The 20,657-nt window shown below is 36.9% G+C and overlaps 1 protein-coding gene across 1 annotated transcript; it reads left to right on the top strand.

Moving 5' to 3' along the window:
- The first annotated feature begins 359 nt into the window (after nt 1–359).
- LOC122810316 (regulator of G protein signaling 9 binding protein) lies at nt 360–6,138 on the top strand. Its single transcript, XM_044081881.1, has one exon. The coding sequence runs from the start codon at nt 871–873 to the stop codon at nt 1,582–1,584; it is 714 nt and encodes a 237-aa protein (XP_043937816.1). The 5' UTR covers nt 360–870; the 3' UTR covers nt 1,585–6,138.
- Nucleotides 6,139–20,657: the final 14,519 nt, after the last annotated feature.

Here is a 20,657-nt window from a genome sequence, read left to right as displayed (position 1 = left end):
AAACAACTTTAGGGCCATATGTGTTTCTCTTTCTAGAGATACCAGTTATAAACTAGAAAATCGACATGCTATATTGACTAAACTTAAACAATTACCACACGCGATAACAAAAAAGTAAAAAAAAACTTACCTAAAGATGATACTACTAATCAAAATACACACGCATACAAAAACATATATCTAATAGTTAGTTTCAACCAACCCTACTAATTAAAGGAAACAGACATCCTTTTCATTCTAGCCAATCAGAAACTGCGACCGCGTAAGGCAACTCACGATTCACCCAATCCAAATTCAATAGATCGATAAGAAGGCAGTCTTTACATTTTTTTAATAGCAGCCAAGCAAACGGAGTTCCTTCCTGGTGTGTTGGCATGTGACCACGCAGAGCTGTCAGCTGCTGCTATTTAATTCCAAGGCGCTGTAAAGTGTATTGTTTGTCCCCCTGCTATGCTGAACTAATTTTACTACGAAAACATCAGCAATAATCAGAGGCGGATGAGAGAGAATTACTACGCTTCGTAGTTTATCAACTTGTTGAAACTGTAGCGAGTGCAAATACAACTAGCTTCCGAAAATTAAATAACTACGACGTGATTTTGCATATTCGATATAATCGTAATTTATGGTGTAATTGTTGTATGCCACTGTTTGACTCGAGCCGGAGAGTGAGTTGATGTTCATGAAAGCAAACTTCCAACTACACGAATAACCTGTTTCTCGTAGCCTACATGGGATAGCTTGGAGAAATATAATACCCCGAGTCTGATATACAGTATTGCTATATTTACGTTTAATGCTCAGTCTGTGAAAATAAAAACTGTTACCACCCAAGCTGGATTGTGGGCGCCTAGTAGCATCCCGCAGGCGATGGTAAAGGAAGAGTGCAAAACCATGTTAGACGCCCTTAATAAAGTGACAGCTTGTTATCGGCACATGGTAATCAGTGCTGGGGGTACCTCAGATTCCCATAATCTGAGAGAAGAGCTCAGGAAGACACGGCAAAAAGCGCAGGATCTTGCAGTCGCTAATCGAAACAAATTAACATCTGTGCTAAAAGACAAGACCATTACTAAAGAAGACAGGGCAGATTATGAGAGACTATGGGTAATCTTTTCAACATGCATGGAAATCCTGGAGGTCGATATGAGAAGAGCGCTGGAACTTGGGCAGGAGTTTCCCATCAATGTACCGAAAAAGCACCTGATCCAGACTGGCATGACAGGGGGTACATCTGCAGTGGCTGCTAGGGCTATGAGCGTGCAAAACATGAAGTATGAAGCTGAGACCAACCTCGATTTGGCCGATCTGAAGGACCTGGAGCACGAAATCTGTCAAGTGGAAGAGATGATGTACGAAATGGAAATGAAAGTGAATGTCCCACAGTGGACCGTAGAGGCGAAACAGGACCCCGGTGCTGAACTTAAGTCCACTGTCAGCATTGGGGCTTCATCGGTTGGTGCAATTTCCCTGGATGAGAATAAGTCATACTGTGATCCCAGTAAAGCTCTTGCCGGGGTGGTATTCACCGCTGTTCTGATAGTTGCCATTGTATTAGCGGTCTGTGTTGTCAAACTTTCTTAAGGAAACCGAAATACTGTATTCATTAAACAGTATTTAATTATAATCAGGGAGTACCATTTTTAAGTGCCGCAATATAGATTACCAGAGCCAGCCCAAAAAATGCGAGCTGCCCCCGAGTAGGACGGATGTATGCTTGTCACATAAACATATGTCTTATCCAGATTTATTTAATACCCGTTACTGTTTGAATTATACTTTGGCAGGAACAATTTAATTAGCTTTTCCAAAGTTTGCTACCTAGGCACCTTAGTGCATACATTGAAATTTTTAATGCACCACAGTGGAGATTTAACCTCCTCGAGTCATATTGGTCACATTTAATTAACAATTTAAAACCTAATCAGTAACGGCTATGATCTATCTTAACGACAAATGGTTAAAGGGGGTCTGCAAGCTTTCAGAAAATGTAGCAGCAGTTGGTCTAATTTAATAACTTATTGTGGTATAAAGCTAAAGTACACGTGCGCTATTTTTGCTTTCTCGGAAATGTCACCTTCCAGCTTTTCGTGGGATTATGCTGTCAGCCTCTAAGCTGCAAATGTGGTCTTTATTTATCAAGAATGGTTGACGCGGAATTAATTTGTGCTATGATACCATAATGTAGCAGAGCTTATATCTACAAAAGAGCTAAAAGGGAAAGCTTTCCTGATTCCTTTGTTATCTGATGCGCACTGAGAAGGGGTTATACTTGTTATAATAAAACGCTTTCAGTGAAAATTGTCATGGGGTTAATTAAGCCGTTCACTGGAGCTACCAAAGTGTTTTCCTGCAAGTATGTAATGTACATATGGGAATTTTGGGGCTGCAGTACAACACATACGGAGTGTGTTTATCTTTGTTCTGAAATATGCTGTGCATTAATTTTGATGATGTTCCATTAACACACACAACAGCAAAGCTAAGCAAAGCAATGATAAGCTAAAGCAGGTTAATTTTCTAGTTACAGATAAATTTCTTACTAGTACGGGTTACTTATTTCCTGAAAACATGCTGCATTGCTATCGCAACACTGCTGTAGTTGCACTGATTGCTTCACTCTTTAAAAGTGTATATATGTATGCATTTATTTATTTTTACATTTGTTAACTTGGTTCGGCAGATCCCAATGAATCATTTCAGACTCAACCTGGAAAAGCACAACAGACAGAAGATAAGGCGACATTTCCAAAGGGATATGCACAATAATGAATAAATACTTATCAACGCTATATAACTATAACACTGAAAAAAAGTATGTCTAAAAATGTGTTTTAAACTGTAGGACAAATTACATAACTGGAACAAATGAGGCATTCACAGTAGATATCTCCAATACAGAGTACTTAACATTTATGTGTACAAAGGCAGAGAAAAGGAAACGTGAAGGGAAGGAAAGTTAAAGTAGAATGAAAGGAGGGTGGAAAAGATGAAAAAGGAGGGGACTTGAGGGAGATTTTAAGGGTGTAGAGTAACATAGTATATAGCATGGAAGAAAAACGAGAGCCTATTGGGAGAGGAATAGCACTTGCAGGAGTCTTCATGAATGAAATTTTTTAAGATGGTTGTGGAAAGCTTGGAAGGAAGATTGTGGTCATATCTTTAGCAATTAAAAAAAAAAACAATTTCACTATAACACATTTTCTGCTTTAACTTTGAATGACTTAACTTTAAAGTTCTAAGCTTGTCCCCACTTCCATATCAAATTAAGATATTTTTTTACATTAAAACAAAAACTGTAGTAAGAGCATCTTTTCTGACAAAGGCATACTGTATAAAACTACTAGTGATTATGTCATCTTAACAGATTTTCATTGCGTAAAAAAAAATCATCTGGAGAATGCATCAGATTACACATCCTAAATGCATTCTCACCTAATACGATTACCTTGGGCTTTTGATCTAGGCTCAAGTATGACCATGGCAGAAATAGCTTGTGACTGCTGACAGCCAGTTGATTCAGTGAGCAGATGCAGAGGAAGATTATGAGATACAGTACGGCTTAATGAGTCCTACTTTCCAGGTAACAAGGGCAGTATTTTGACAAATTATGCAACAATAACGTGCAATGACCACTGTGTTCTGGATTGTAACTCAAGTAGAAAAAAAATCTTTTTTTAGAATTTTATTTCAGTTGTTGACATGTCTGTGCACACACTAATTTTGACATTCTTATATGGGAAGGAAGTGATAAAAATGTTAGAAGAAGAAGCAGGACAAATGAGTAGGTTGAATAAAGATATGGGATTGCTAACCTGCATGTCTCTGTGATGTCTGCATGAAAGTAAACACTGTATGTTACAGAAATTAAATTCTGGGATAGGGAAGGTTGGAAACTGATGTCCTCTGTTTTAAACCACAAAATATTGATGATTACATTATTTATGCTTTTATACAAATGACATTAAACAGTAAGAAGCGTGGGTTTCAGGCAACAGTTTCAAGTAATACACTGAACAAAAATAAAACTTTAGTATAATAAACTGAACATTTTTACTTTACAAAAAAATGGAATCATTCAATAACTAAAATGGTTTATAGTGTGTCTTCAAAATGATTTTCTAGGGATGTTGTTGCAGCAAATTAATGATAGTTGCCTAAAGGTTAAGTAGTGAGTAAAGCTTATGTCAAACTAAATTAAATGGAACTGCAGTTTGTTAAAAACATTCTCTGTATGGCATTATATTTACTTCCCATTTAATACTTTTACAGGAAGATTTGGGGGCTTTATTTTCAACACTCTGCAAAATCTCCAGGTTGGAAAGTGTACTGGATCTGAGAGATGTAAAAGGGAATCATACAGGTATGATGAAAAAATGACCCTAACTGTGATCCAGCTTTTGTCCTTTTCACTGCCAGTGGGAGGATTGTAGATGTAGGCAGTTTCGTATTCTTGTTTAGCCTGCATGTCACTAAAATTGTTTTGTTTGTCTCAGGCATTCTTAGATTATTTTACCATTCTTTAATCTGCCACTTTACTTAATAATGCTACTGTATGCATTTATGAAATACTGATGTGAAAAATATATATTGCATTACCTCTTATTTGCCTTATGCCCAATTTCAGGTGTCCCTTTAATGTGTACTTAAAGACATGCTTCCTCCAGAGTTGCAAAATAAAATATTGCTCAAATACTGAATTTTTAACTCTCCCTTAGAAAATTGTACTGTACCAAAATGTGGGTGTCTGGAAACAAACCTCCTTTTAACTGCAAGGAGTTATACTTGGCATGAGTCTTGCACAGTGTTTATTGTATTAGTATTACAACAGATCTGAAGTACGCCCTTCCCTACCACCAGTGAAACAATCAGACTGACAGAAGTATCCTGTGACTCACATGTGCTTTGCAATGGTAACTGTATTTTTGTCTGTTATAGCTGAAAAGTGAACTACTGTAGTACATTTGGTTCATGCAAACTAGTAGGGAGAAACTCATTTTTATGTACTTTTGTGAAATGACTGTGCTGCTTTATAGCCATGACTTGGGCCAGTAACTCATTTATGAAATAACCTAATGCACTATGAAATAAGTACGGGACAAACATAGATAATGCTTATGATATTTGGGAAAATATGTGGTCAAGCAGCATGTGTAAAGTGGGAAAAATAGTTCGCACCTAGTTCTAACATGCTATAAAAATGTTTCTCTTTTGTTTTGTTTTTTTTTTATTTTTTTTTCAGAAAACTCAGCAGTGTTTTTCTAAAGTTTATATAAAAGTGATCGCTGTGTGTCCATGCATGTGCACTTGCATGCACAGATTTATAAAATGTTCTCAGTCTGTCTAGCTAACAGGGATAGGCCATAAAAGATGTACAATACACACTTAAAAAGAAGCCTCTCTTCCAAATCTGAATGTATAATAAAAAGTCATGACAGCTCATGAGTTCAGTAAGACATACCGGGTTGTGCATGGGACAACTTTTCTGCACACTTAGTCTTCTAAGGCACTTGACCTTTGAATCCATACTTCATAGTAACCTATGTGTGTAGTAATATCTTTTCAGTGCACACCAAGCAGCATGTATTATTTTTATGTATGCATGTATTTACAAAATAAGTCACTTGCCGCAGCAGCTATTGATGGTTATTGGCAGTAGCTGCAGGGATGTTTTTGCAGGTGGTCCTGTTTGTGCAACTTATTTCTAGCTTCCATTTACTGTCCACTGCTTCTAATTAAAAATTGTTTGTCTACTGTATTGCTGAGATTACTGTTATCATGACTTTAGTGAGGTGTCTTAACTGCTTGTCTAGACTTGTGGCATTTCTGTATCTGAAGACTATGCAATCTTTCAGTGTTTCACAAATGCAGAGAACTTATGCTTGTCTTTCTGCAGTCCTTCTGTGGTACTTTGTTTCTTTTGCAGTTTGTGAAATGATGGGTCCTCTTTGCGAATTTAGTCTGTGGTCATTATTTATTTATTCATTCTGCATATTTGGATCTTTAGCTGTGGGTCACATTTCAGAAGTGTCATGGAAAACATGCCATCAGAATAATAAAATAAATCTGCCTGGTTACATTCTGCTGGGGGAAAAGACTGAATACATTCATATAAATAAAGAGTTTTCCTTTTCTGTACTTTTCTTTTTGAGCTGTCTTATTTTTTACTCTACTAATGTCGTCTTGTTCAAGTGTTTTATCTGTTCAGTGGCAACTAGTGACTTCCAAGCAAGCTACTGAATGGGTGAGGCCAACTAGAGTAGGTGGGGCTGTATTGCAGTACACCAGTGATTTTTCAACTGTTATCAAACAGCTGAGGCCAGTTGTGTTCATCAGTACCCATTCATTGTAGCCATGTGATTGCAATCAGACTTCCAAGGTGTATACAGTCAATGAAGTAAAAAAATGAGGGTAACGTGTTTCTGCTTGTTTTACTCAAACACACATTATCCCTGTTAAGCCAGGACAAAGTTTATTTAAATGATCCATTTGCAGCTTGAGTCGGTCACTATCTCGGTACCAGTTTAATTATAGCACTTTATTGACTGTCTACACCTCAGACATACAATTACTATCAAATAAAAAAATAATAGTCACAGTAATGTATTTCTGCTTGTTTTATTCAAAATAGATCTGCCAAATCAACTCAGTGACTCATTAATGAACTGCTCAATGACAATTAACAGCAATCACATGACAGCAGGGGATATTCATTCTCATCCATAGCCTTTCTTCGTGCCCACCAATTATGTACACTTTACAGAATTTGTACACTTGTAAAGTCTGTGACCAAATGTAAACATGCATAAATAATGGTCAAATAAATGTATTTCAATTCTTTGCTGACAGACTCATACAGTGCAACCCATCTGCATCTTATGCACACACAGATGCACCTACAGCCTATAGTTACAGAAAGTTTATTGACTGCATATACTTAAAATGCCTGTGATCAAATTAATGATTAAAATATAGATAATGGCCACAGGAATGTATTTTAGATATTGTGCTGTCAGAAAAATGCAGTGCAACCTTTTTCAATGCCCTCTACACACACATCAGTTAAAGTTACTTTATTGATTCTGTATACCTCAGATATCTGGTTGTGGTCTAACTGAATAAACACTTACATATTGCCCCATTAATGTATTTCAGTTCATTGTTGTCAGGCATATAAATTACAACTCACTGCAGCCTCCTGCATTCAGCTAATATACCTACTTGTTATAGCCAGTTTACTGACTATGCATATCTGACATCTTATGATAAAAGTTAATAAATCATAAACCATGTTCAGAGTAATGTATTCCAGCTCATTACTGTCAGACACAAATGTAGCCCATTAAAACCCATTTGCACAAACAGACCCACATGCAAGCTATATTAACTGTGTCAAAAATAGTCGCGGTCACTCATGCACATATGTGTGCATGCACACATGCAAGCAAACACACACAAACTGTATCAAAAAACATACTTTCCTACAGGTTGACTGGCAGTATTTATTTATTTATTTATTTATTTATCATTTGTTGACCGGGAAAGTCCGACTAGGTTCCACAGAGCCTGTTTTCAGCGGAGGCCCGGGGAGAAAATGCTCCAGATGCATGTCTTTGGAATGTGGGAGGAAACCGGAGTACCCGGAGGAAACCCACGTGAACACAGGGAGAATATGCAAATTCCACACAGAAGGCACCCCAGCCGAGAATCGAACCAGTGAACCTCTTGCTGTGAGGCGACAGCGTTAACCGCTGCACCACTGCGCCACCCAGTAGCAACTCAATATAGCATTGACAATTTGGCATTTATTTATTTATTTTTTCAACTTAAATAAAGGATTTTTCCCCATGGTTACAAGTGTTTGAGTCCCATTTCCTGTCTGCAAGTACTTTCACTTATGATTTAGCCTGCCTCAGACACTAGTCCCCTCATGCAGCCCAAGCCCATGTAAAAGGCTGCTTTATCTAGCAGTCCACACTGAAAACAGAAATGCAATTTCTAGCCCCCCACTATAATAGGATGACATGTACTAAGGCATTCTCTCTTTATTTTGTGTGGGATAATACTCATAAATGCTGGGCTCTTTTAAAAATAGTCATCCAAAGTCATATGACTTTTTTTCTTTATAGAACTCGGAGTTCCACACATACACTATGTATGGACAGAATTCTGAGTCCTGAAACAGGAAAATGAACTATTTTTAAAGAAAAAAATCATCTATACTTTTTATTTGTGAGGGCTGTGTCCTAACAGCCCAGTTTGCATCTATAACTAAAAACTATGTAGCCTGGCTTTGACCTGTGTTTAGCTCTTGTCTCTTATGTTCTTATGTTCTTTGACAATTATTTGAAGCATATTACAATTATGTTTCTACTGTCTTCTTAACATATAGTTACATTTTCCACTCCCATATTTACATTTTTATATTGTAAATCTGAATATGTTATATGTACACAGTAAACTTCCAAATGTTTTAATTTCCATTGAAGTATGAACTTACTACATCAAAGTTGTCCATAACCATATTCCACTCAACTAATTTCTACATTATTATAAGTGAATAACATAGTAGTAATGGTGGTAACCACTCTAAGAAAATTCTTTAATACAAAAAAATAATTACACTATTTCACAGAATACTGCTAGCTGTTCAGCAATGTAGGACTCTTAAAAATCAGAAATGCTTATGTCTTACAACCACTGTAAGAGTCTTATGCTGTTACTTAATTCTGTTCATCATGCTCATTAAAGGTATGGATGTCTGACTCATTTAGAACTCTGTCCATATGGGGTAAGCCTCGCTAATTATTAAAAAGATAAAGTATTACTTTTTGAAGTTTCTTGTTGAATGGTGTAGCTGTCCAGTAAATGCGAAATGGAGTTACATGGAGCAAAATTTTAACTTGTAAATCCAGATGCACAGTCCTCCTAAAATATACCACATTCATATGTTTTGCAAAATAGTTTTATTTCCTGCAAACAATAATCTTTTCTCTGGCTGAGGTTTGTGTAGTAAATATGTACTTTTTCCAAAGTATAGCATTGTTTGGTATTTAGATTACAGACTGTGCAATCATTATTATATATTTGGAAAAGTATTCATTAGATAGTCGTTATTATGTATTTTGAAAATTATTGTTAAGCTTACATGTATATATGAGATTTTTCACTACTGTCTTGTGGCTTTCATCATGGTTGCAAGAGGTCTATGGATAGGGTTACTATCTGTCCCTCTTTATGCAAGACAGAACCTATTTCAGCAGTTTTGTTGTGCAAAAAAACATGAAAAATGACAACTGTCATGGGATTTTAGGACAAATATGTTTTCTTTATCAGTTTCAGAAAATAATTACTTAGTATTTGAAACACCTAAACATTTTATGAACCAGGCTAAACAACTCAAGTTATACAAAAATTAAATTTTTTTAGGCAAAAAATGAAGCTCAGTCCTTTACATTTGTTGTAGGCGTAGTTTGACCCGCAAAGTCTCGTGTCATAATAAAAACTGTCACAGTATGGGCATTTAAAAAGGTGCCATCCTCTGGTCTAACCCACTTACCCAGTTAGTAAACATTAGTTAAAATACAAAACAATTTACAAAGAGTCTAAGTAATGTTAAGGGTTTCTTACAAGAAATTTTTGTTAATAAAAGCCTTTTTTCTGTAGTACTACAAAACAGTGTTTTTACATGTGAGCAGAATCAGGTTCTGCTATGGGTTATCAAATAACCCTAATCAGAGCCACAGATAGATGAAAGGAAATGGTCAAAACTTCAATCAGAATAAATAATATAAAAAAATACAAGTTTTTTTTTTTTTTTTTTTTTTTGTAGAGGGAGGTAAGTCCCTGAAGCCCCCCATGTGAGAAGCTCCATACCTCATATCCCCTTATATAACAATTTTCCTTCCATGGTCATGGTTCTGCAGCCACAAAGGAAAACAAAAAGCCAAAAGCTATATGAGTCACTGATTCTGCACTAATAACAGCCATACCAGCAGTTATTCTCTATAGGGCACAGTGATGGGGAGGTTGCAGAACAGCAAAGTATACTCTGAGTTGAGTTGTCATTCAGTGCACACTTGACTAAGGATAGGGAAACTGCAAAATCAGGGAATCTGACTACATTGACAAGCTGCTACGAGTCAGTTCAGAAAAAATAGTTACAAAAAATCCACAGCTAGTAGCTCGTCACTTAGTCGATCCAGATGCCATGGAGCTGCAGTTGAAGACAAGAACAGGCATTAAATTAAATGCCAGGCACAACACAGCCCTCCCATATACATGGGAGGTGTGCTGCGGCACTGTGTCCCAGTGTGGAACACCTAGCAATATGTCCATGACATTTGAAAAAAGGCAATAATTCACAGAAGATGGTTCCATTCTGACATATCTCTTTCTTCAAACAAGACTGAAGTTGATATACCTTCTAACTTGATGACTTGCTGTACCAGCACTCCTGTGTATATGGGGAGGATGTATCATGTCCATCATTCAGCATGTCATTTTAATTCTTGTTTCGGTCGTCAGTGGTAACTTCAAGGTATATGGATTAGCATTAAGATGAAGCATCGGTGGTGCAGTGGTTATCATTGTCACCTCACAGCAAGAGATTCTCCTGTTCAATTCTCAGCTGGAGCGCCTTGTGTGTGGAGTCTGCATGTCCTCCCTGCAGTCGAGTGATGTTAAAGACATGCAGGTAGGTGCGAGCATGAATGGGCATGCCTTTGTTGAAGGTTGGGCATCAGGCTGGCAACTCTGCACCATAAAAATCCACTGCCAATCATGAGTGGACCAGAGTTCCGCTGTGGCGACCCCTATCCGGGAAAAGCCGAAAGTCTCTTTATTAAGATGAGTCACTGGCTGAAGCTGTTCAATATTTTTTTTTTTTTTTACCATGCTGGCTATATTCCATGAGTCCATGTTTAGCTCTTCACTATCCAAAGAAAACTTCACTGTCCAATGCAGTTAACCTTATTTTAGATTAACGTTTTTCTCCATATAATATTAACTAGATATTTAAAGCACAGAGACCTTTCATTTTTTTCATTCCACCTGTTTCTCTTTATCTGATCATGAATGTCACACCATTTTTCCTATTCAGATCTCACATGGTCCCGGAAAACAATTAGTTTCATCCTATGTGACATAGGCTGGCCAGCAAAGATCCTGTATTTCTCACTTTTGGTGACCATCCAGAATTTTACATCATGAGACAGCATAATGCTGATGTAAGCAGGATTTCCACAACAACTAACTGCCTGGAAAACATTTTCAAGGTTTTTTGACTAGGTTTCATTTAAATGTATTTTGTTAGACAAAAATACAGTATTCTCTTTGCATAAGTCTATAAATGCAGCCATATTAAAGCAGGTCTTCACAGTTTGCATACAGTTTCAGTGAATGCACTTTCAATCACTGAAAATAACCTTCCATCAAGAATACTGATAAGAACAGAATGTGCAGTACATTGAGTACAAACACAGTTTGTTTGTAAGATACAAAGCTTGGGAACCAAGGTTAAAGAGGCACGTAGAAAATTACAGGATTTTGTTATTATTAGGAGATACTTCAGACACAGCTAGTTAAGTTAAGCCGTATGGACTGATATGCAGAAAGTCATTGCGTTGCAGTTCTCAGAAATCTGGAACCAGACACTCAAGAGTGAGTTCAGAAGTCAAGTCAAATAACCAAGATTCCAGAATATTCCCGTATATTAATGATATTATTTAGGAGGATAGGAATATGAGTGCAGAAGCTAAGGACATAATTATTAGATTATGAGTATAGAAATTACGGACATAATTATCAGCACTGTTACATTCTGAATGCAGAATTTACGGAGAGTATAATGAGTGTAGAAGCTAAAGACATTAAGATTTCATTTGAATATTGTTGAACTGAACTACAGTGTATGTGGACGTTTATTTTGAAGGAAGCAAGACGATTTGTACATAAAGGACAGACTGCCATCTGTTCAGCACAATTCTGGGTAATTAACATATGTAGACATTCATTACAGTCTCTTTCAGTAATTTCCAGTTTATTCCAGTATTCTGCAATCATATTAGTTCTTACAATGACGGGCCACCATTGATGGGGATAGTTAAGGTAAGTCCCAAAACCCTATATCATCCTTGCAAGTCTAATAGCTGTCAGACTATGTGTGTTTTATAGAGCAGTACTGCTATTTAAGAACATTACTTCAGTAAATCTACAGTAACATCTCAAAGAACTTCAGAATCTCCAAGATATCCAGTTTACAGCAGTGTATCAGAGAACATCATCATCTCCAAAACAGACGACAGATTAAGTTTCCAGTGTGACATCACAGATCCAAGAAAATCCTTACAAAGGAAATTTGAAAAAGCTGCAAGACTCCAGTTCACCTTCTTAAAGCAACTTCAAGTTTCCTTATGTGAGCATTCATTTTTATTACAATGCATTTTCTAGATAAGTCCGACAGTACAGCTCAAAAAAGACTACTACTACAATAAAAGCACCAGTAAATGTGTGGTTTAAAGTTAAAAACTGGATAAAACTCTCTAAAAGACTGTGTTCCAGAAATGTTCATTTAAATTTAAACACAATTTCGGAATGTTACCTCTTTCAAGATACAAAAGTGTTAAATCATAGAAGTAGGCCGTAATAAGTAGGGCAGTGGATTCACAGAATGAGTCAGCTTCTGTCAGTATGGTTGCAGACTTAAGTAAAACAAATTCTTGTTTACAGTCTTCAGAAATCAGTGTAAATACTACAGCACATGTAATTCAAAATACAGAGTTAAATTGCAGTATTGAAGATACAGATATAAACCGTCAGTGTATGTAACAAGCAGATTTCTAGACCAAACACAAATCAAACATTTGCAATGTCTCAAGTTCACATTATTTCAAATATAGATTTTCAGAATGTAATAAATCCTAGGTTATTGTTTTCAGAAGCCAGTGCAAATATTGCACTGAGAAGGGATAGGAGGGATCAGAGTACAGATTTTGATCAGCTTGATAAAGTAAACACCAGCATAAATACTATACTGTACAGACTTCAAGGCAAAGTAAAGAAGAAATACATACCATAGCTCAAGTCAGTGTGTTGTTGCTAGTTCAACAATAAATAAATAAATAAAGGAATTTCAGTTTATCTATAAAAGGGTGTGGCAGTCCAGCACCAAACCACTTTATTTATCTGTCATTGTTTACGTTGACAGGAATGACAATATTTCATTGTTTACAGAAAATAAATTATGGAGTAAGGTACTGATTAATACAGACACATCTATTTCAGTTACAAATAGACCTCAACTAAAATACATGAGTGCAGTTATGTCAGAATTTGAAGGGTCAAAAGTTACATAAGTGAGCGGTTATGAGTGTAACAGTCCTTTACTAGGTATGGTAATGTCATCAAAGTTACATGTTATTTTTGACTTCAGTAATTAGATTTTTATGGAAAAATAAAAATGCTACTGAATGTGCAGTAGTGTACATAGATGACATTTGTAAGAAGTATTCTGTTTTAAAAAAGAAACAGACTACCGGAGTTTGTTAAATCTGGAGATTTACTATGCTTTTTTACAGTAAGTATAGTAAATTGGCATAAAAAAAATCACAAACAGAAAATGTGGGCATTTCTCTTCATCTGATGTGAGGATGACATCACAAAATGTGAGGAAAGTGGACAGAAGAGAGGAGAAGATGGGCATGTTTTGAGGGGGTGCTAGGTATGTGGCCTTGCTCCACTTTTCACCACAACAAAAGGTGGCAACCCTAACAGAATTTGAACAATTGGTTACAACAATAGCATGCAAATTCATGGGTTAAAGATAAAATAAATTCCAGTTCAGCTGCCACAGCTAAAGTGCAGGCAGTCACATTATTATGTTTTCAGAAACAGTATCTTTGTCTCAGAAAGAAAAAGACAAAGAAACTTCCAAGATGGCTGTAGATTGAGTTATAGTTTAATTCCAGCTCTCCCAGCATGTAAACAGAAAATCAGAAGAGAGAGCCAGTAAACTCATATTTCTGGGTAAATTTCAGTAGCTGGCTAATAAGTGCACTGCCTGGATGCCAGCAAAAAAGAAATCCAAAGAACCTGAAAAAAATCAGTCACAAAAAGTGAGGGGGGACTCACTGAGAAGAATTCTACAGCTGTTCAGCAAAAAGCAGTGCATGCTCCAGTTTTGGTGCAAGATATGACTTTCAGTAATCTAGAGGAAAAATAATAATGTACCAGAGAAGCTGGAAAGAACAGACTGCATTCATTTTATTAAATCACAAATAAGCAACTGGATTGGTATTCCACAGCAGGAGTTGTTAATTGAAAGGGCACATTGTGTGTAGGTTCCAACCTGGCCACGAGAAAGCAACCTAGACCTTTAATAGTAAAGATGCAATCCTACCAGCAGAAGGAGTTGATTCTGACAAAACTGTGGCAGAAGGACAAAGTGATAAAATTGAGAGATAGTAGAGTGTTTGTGGAAAATGATTACTCACTGTTCAGTATGCAGAAGAGGAGCAAATTTATTCCACTAGTCAGGGTACATCAAGAAACAGGCTTGATATCCAAACTGCTGTACCTAGCTATCTTCATAATATTCCTTCCTGATGGGACAAGATCATTTATTGATGCAGAACATGCTAAGGAGGAAATACAAAAGTTTGTCCAACAAAAAATGAGCTGTGAAACAGAATGAGAGTCTGCTTTTTATTCTTTTGGTAATAAAGACCACAGAGAGAGACAGTGCAGTGAAGCCTTTCCCAATGTTTCAACAGAAAATACTTGAGAGACAGAAAAACACAAGAGTTGACTGGAAGAACTGAGAGTATGTTAGCAATGAAGCAAGAACTAGATTTGGGAGATGGAGATAAACAGGAATAAAAACAGCAGCTCAGAAATTGATAAATAAATGTACAATTGCAAAGTATTAACTATATTTGTGAAACACGACAGAACAAGAAAACCTGGAAATACAGGACTTTTTTTTACTTTGTTAAATTTGTGGGTACTCTAAATCATATGCCCTACTTCATATCATTAACATTTGAAAGAACACTTAGGAGAGGGGAAGAGGAGGGAGAGAGTTAAGTGTGAGTAAGAAACAAATTGTTCTTAACAGTAGTATTTTTATAGTGCATGATATAATCTGCATGCTATAAAGTAACGTCTTTGTGGTTATTTTCAAGTGTAATGGGGATACTAAAGTAAACAGGTGTCCCTTTCCTCTTCTTTTCTCTTTCACTTTGTTCAGTTTTAAGAAATGTAGTCACTGCACTATAAAAAAGAAGAAAAAGTCTGACCAAAAGAGCATTATACAAGAAAAATTGATGTGCTTCTTCTCATTCTTGCATAGGGGAATGACTGGATTAAAGTATTTGCCTTGATCTAGTAGTACGTTTTAAGATAAAGTAAATAAAAAAGAATATTGGCCATAATAAAGCTTTCCTCTAGCAAATAAATAAATGGTTGTAGAAGCAACTCTGTATCTGGTTCTCATGCCTCCATGGATACAATCTGATAATGAGCAATAAAAACAGAATACTTCTTTCTTTTAATGACTTTCTTTCAATGTGTAGGAGATAATGTTTTCTGAAAGCATTCAAGTGTTTTTCCAATCTGGGAGAGCAATAAAGATAAGACAAAAGTAGACATCACTGAGTAGAAGCAGAGGCAGTACCATGCTTCTTAACATGGATAACCTTCCTTTTAGGTTAACCCAAGTTTGTGAGTGTGGTGGTCAGTATGGAACAATTGTTCTTATTAGGAGGACAAAACTACAATATTTGAAGATGTACATAGTTTTGTATGTTAGTATTAACTGAACATGTTTTAGGGGTGTATTATTTTTTGTTTGAGAGATTTCAATAAAACAGAAAGTTTTGAAAGATTTGACATAGGCTGAAATGGATATGACAAAAAAAAAAAAAAAAAAAAAACAACTGTATAAAAGATCAGCCTGTCAAACATTACTGTATGCATGTAACACATAAGCTGGAAGTAGATCCCTCCTGCCATCCACAACTCCTTTTTCCAATTTTTGCACATAACATTTAAACATAATGACACTTTATATATTATCTTTAAATGTTAATGGGCTCACAGATATATACAAAAAAAGAGTAGTGAACTATATTAAAAATGTAGACTGCAAATAACTATGCTACCGAAGACAGGTTTGGAAAGAATCGCACATGTGAATTTGATAAAGAAAAGTTTTCAGGATGGTTTTTCAGCGGAATATCTGGGACAAAGGAAAACAGTACTCATATTAATTGCAAGAGGAGCTCCAATAGTGATAGAAGAGGATAAAAAAAGATAATAATGGTAGATTTGCAGTACTAACAGACTACTGGCAAGGGAGGAAGATTATACTGGCATGTAATTATATTTATCTACAACTGCTATAAGGGAGCTCAAGAAAATTTTATGAAATAATCAGCTTTCAGCAGGGAATATTACTTAAAGTTGGGGATTGGAATTTGATTTGCAACAGTGAATATGTGTGTGGGTGGCTGAGAAAGGAAAATATAACACAGCATCCATGGGACTAGACAACATCCCAGGCTGCATACTGAATGAACTACTAAACAAACTGACACCCCACCTAAGTACCATGTTCAGTCATAGCCTCATGTCAGGCTATGTACCTACTGAATGGCACACAGCAATGGTTAACCCACTCAAGAAAGGGGGTGCCACCACAGACCCTGGAAACTACCACCCCATTAGCCTGATGACCCTGGTCTCCAAGGCCATGGAATGTATCCTCTTGGAGCTTATAAACAAAGACATAGGTAACCTCCAAACCTTGGACCCCACTCAGTTTGGGTTTGTAAAATGTAGATCAGGTCTACTAAACCTGATTGACTTCTTTGAAGCAGTCACTAGAGCCGTAGACAAGGGCAAAGTAGTGCACACAGCCTATCTTGACCTCGCTAAGGCTTTTGATACCACCCCCCACTCTGAAATTATAGATAAACTCACTAAACTGAGCATAAATCCCTGTGTCACAAGATGGGTGGCCAACTGGCTCACTGACAGAACCCACACAGTAAAAATAACCAACTCCAAGTCCAACTTCAGACCAGTGATAAGTGGAGTACCACAGGGTTCGGTCCTGGGTCCTCTTCTGTTCAGCATCTACTTCTCTAAAGTGCAGGCCAACACAGAAGGTCTTTGGCTAACAAAGTTTGCAGATGACTGCAAACTGGGAGCCATAATACAATCACCTAATGATGTAAACATTCTACAAAAGGGCCTCACAGAGACAGATGTTTGGTGTCAAAGTCATGGCCTCAAGCTCAATGCCAAGAAGTGCATTGTCATCTCCTTTGGGAAAAACTCGGTACCCATGAACTACCACATAGGTGGTAGCTCACTAAACACTGAAACTGTGATGAGACATCGGGACACAGGTGAAAAGTAGTCTCTCCTTTGATAACCACATCACCACAGTAGTCAGGGAATCCTTCTACATGGCATACCTCATCACAAAAGGGTTCTCCTCTAGAAAAAAAGGAGGACATTGTTCCTCTCTACTCATCCCTCATCAGACCCATTATAGAGTACAATGCCCCATTTGGCATGTATCTCACAAGACACCTACAGCAATTGGAAAGGCCACAGAAATACCTCACTAAGAGGATTACTGGCCTCAAACAGATGCCATACGCAGACCGTCTCAAAAAAACTCCAGCTCTACTCCATCACATATCACCTACTCAGAGGCGATCTCTGTCTAACATACAAAGCTATGTCAAACCTAGAGCTGTTGGACATGCTACACTTAAAGAAATCCCAATCTCTCCAAACCACATGCTCCAGGGACCTAAACATTGTCACCACAATAAACAGAACATGCTGGAGGGATAGATTCCTGTCCCAGAGACTTCCCATACTCTGGAATAAACCTACCCATTCATGTCAAACAAAGCTCCTCATTGGCCCTTTTTAAGAAAAACCTTGACAACTGGATGGGGAATAGAAAATTCGCCCCGGGGATAACTTCTGCTGCACTGCTTGACAGGGGCACATGAAAATAATTTTCTTGGGTGGCGAAAGCCAGGGAACCTTTTTGGCTAGGCTTATATAGGCCCCAGGGCCGATAGCCTAGTACCTACCTATGAAGCTATGAACCTATAACAAAGAAGGATAGATTTTTGAAGAAATTTATGAAAATATTTAGAATGGAAGATGTGAATTCAGTAGTAGGAGTTCAGAGTGAATATACATATATTCCCCAAGATACAAAAACGGGGCTAGGCCTGACAGAATTTATATTTCACAGGAACATGTGCATTTAATTGAACGTTTTGATACACATCCAATACCTATTTCAGATCATGCGCCAATAATAACCAAAATAAAAAAGCAGAGTAATGAAATAAAAATGAGACACTGGCACTGTCCCATCTATCTGTTGAAAAGAGAGGAATTGAAGGAATGGGTAGTAGAAATTATTCAGGAGTTATTAGAGAAGATAGAAATGTCATCTGAAAATGTAACTAGGGAGTGGGATAAAACTGAAGAGGGGGTTAAAAATAAGGTGGAAATAAAATAAAGAGAAATATAGTTAAGAAGTAACAAGAATTATTTAGAGGAACTGACAAATGTTAAAGTATTGTAGAATAGGGGGAATCTCACATAACAAGAAAAGGAGTTATTGCAGAATGCTAAACAGAATATAAGGGATTACCTCAGTAATATGCATGACTTTGGAAAGATTGCTGAGCACCAAAACCAGCAGAGCACAAAAATGTTTAGCACAACGACTCAGGCAAAAGAAAGTAGAAAGAGTTGTTGCCAAGCTTAGGGAGCCTATAACAAGGAAGATAAAAAGAGTTCCTATAGAAGTACTAGAAATATTTTGGAAATTTTATAAAAGTCTGTATAAAACAGAGAAATATGTAAATCAAGAAAAGGTACAAATTGAAATGTTTATGGAAGAATTTAATATGCCAAGGTTAGAGGTAAATGAAGCTCAATTACTAACAGGATAGGAGGATATGAGATAAAAATGGAGATGTATAATTAATTGACAAGAAAGTCCCCAGGAATAGATGGTATTCCTGTGGAAGTTTGGAAGTGTGTGTGGGGGGGGGGGGGGCAGATTATTATTATTATTATTGACATTTGTTGACCGGGAAAGTCCACTGGGCCAAGGACCCATTTTCAGTGGTGGCCCGGGGAGAAAAGCTCCTAAAAGTTACATACATTTTTATATAACATCATCTTTATATGGTATAGGCAAGATACAGATGTTAAATATTACAAGTGAAGTAGTGATACAGTCCATTTGATCCAATATGCTAGTCCTTAAGTAATTCAGTTTACACAGTCACATAAGAAAAGTAAAAATTATGAAAGTTAATTATACAGTTCAAAAGGCTAGTAGTAGGAGAAAATCTTGAGAAGAAGAAAATATAAAGAATAGCTGGCTTGAAGTTTATATAATACTTGCTAGGCACTGTAGACTAAAGAACATATTTAAGGTGGTTTAATCAAGTGATTACAGGAACAGATATAGTTATTAAGATAGTGATCTTTCAATGTTGATTTCAACGTTTTTATAGAGTCTAGTTGGGTAAAAGAGGGAGGGAGAGCATTCCATAGTTTGGCAATGGCATGGAAATAAAGGTATTGTCCAGATCTTTTGTTGAATTTAGTTATGGTTAGGAGTTGCTTATTAGAAGACCTAAGATTCTGAGTTGGGGTCTGTGTTTATATCATAGTTTGAAGAGGAGGGCAGTAATTTGGGTTGTATATCAATTTGTGGGTAAGAGTTAGTTGGGTATAATATAGGTAATGAGGGAATTCAAACCACTTTAAAGTTTTAATGGCCTGGCAGTGCAATGATGTGTGCAAGTTGGTATATTGGAGACAAACATTGGTATTTTGTAGTAGTATGATTGTAATTTATTCATGAGAGATGTGTGTAGGTTAGTGAAAATGGGGCTACCATAGAGGAGGGAATGGACAGCCAATTTTAACTTGGTGGACATGTCCAAATAGAGTTTATGCCTATAGAGCTTACCTAGTTTAAAATGCTATATTTCAGTGCACTGAGTATATGATTCTCAGAGTTTAAAATCAATTATAATGCCAAGTAGTTTTGATGTTTTTACAATTTCAATTTCAGTATTGTTTTGTGAGAATATTTTAAAGTCTAGAGTTAGAGGTTTCGATGAGAATAATAAGAGTTTTGATTTTTTTCGGATTAAATAGCAGTTCATAGGTTCATAGGTTCATACTAGGCTATCTGCCCAAGGGCATTTATAAGCCTAGCCCATAGTTATGTGGCTTTCGCCACCCCTTTAGTTTGAATAAAAACTATGCCTATCATTTTGCTGTGCCTCTGTCAAGCAGTGACACTGAAGTAATCCCTGGGGTATATCTGCAATCTCCCATCCATTGGTCAAGATTCCTCTTGAACAAGGCCAGAGAGGTGCTCTGCCTCACATGTACCGGGATTTTGTTCCACAGCATAGGGAGTCTCTGGGTGATGAATCTGTCCCTCCAGCACGTTCTATTTATAACCGTGTCAAGGTTTAAGTCTCCGCCTTGTGGTTCTGAGGGATCTAGATTTTTGAGGTGAAGCCTATTCATCAAATCTGGGTTTGACATGGCCTTATATGTCAGGCACAGGTCACCTCTGAGCAAGC

The sequence above is a fragment of the Protopterus annectens genome, chromosome 8.part1 (genome assembly GCF_019279795.1).
Source record: "Protopterus annectens isolate FY-2018-M chromosome 8.part1, PAN1.0, whole genome shotgun sequence".
Classification (NCBI taxonomy): domain Eukaryota; kingdom Metazoa; phylum Chordata; order Ceratodontiformes; family Protopteridae; genus Protopterus; species Protopterus annectens.
This window is presented reverse-complemented; position numbering and strand designations above follow the sequence as displayed.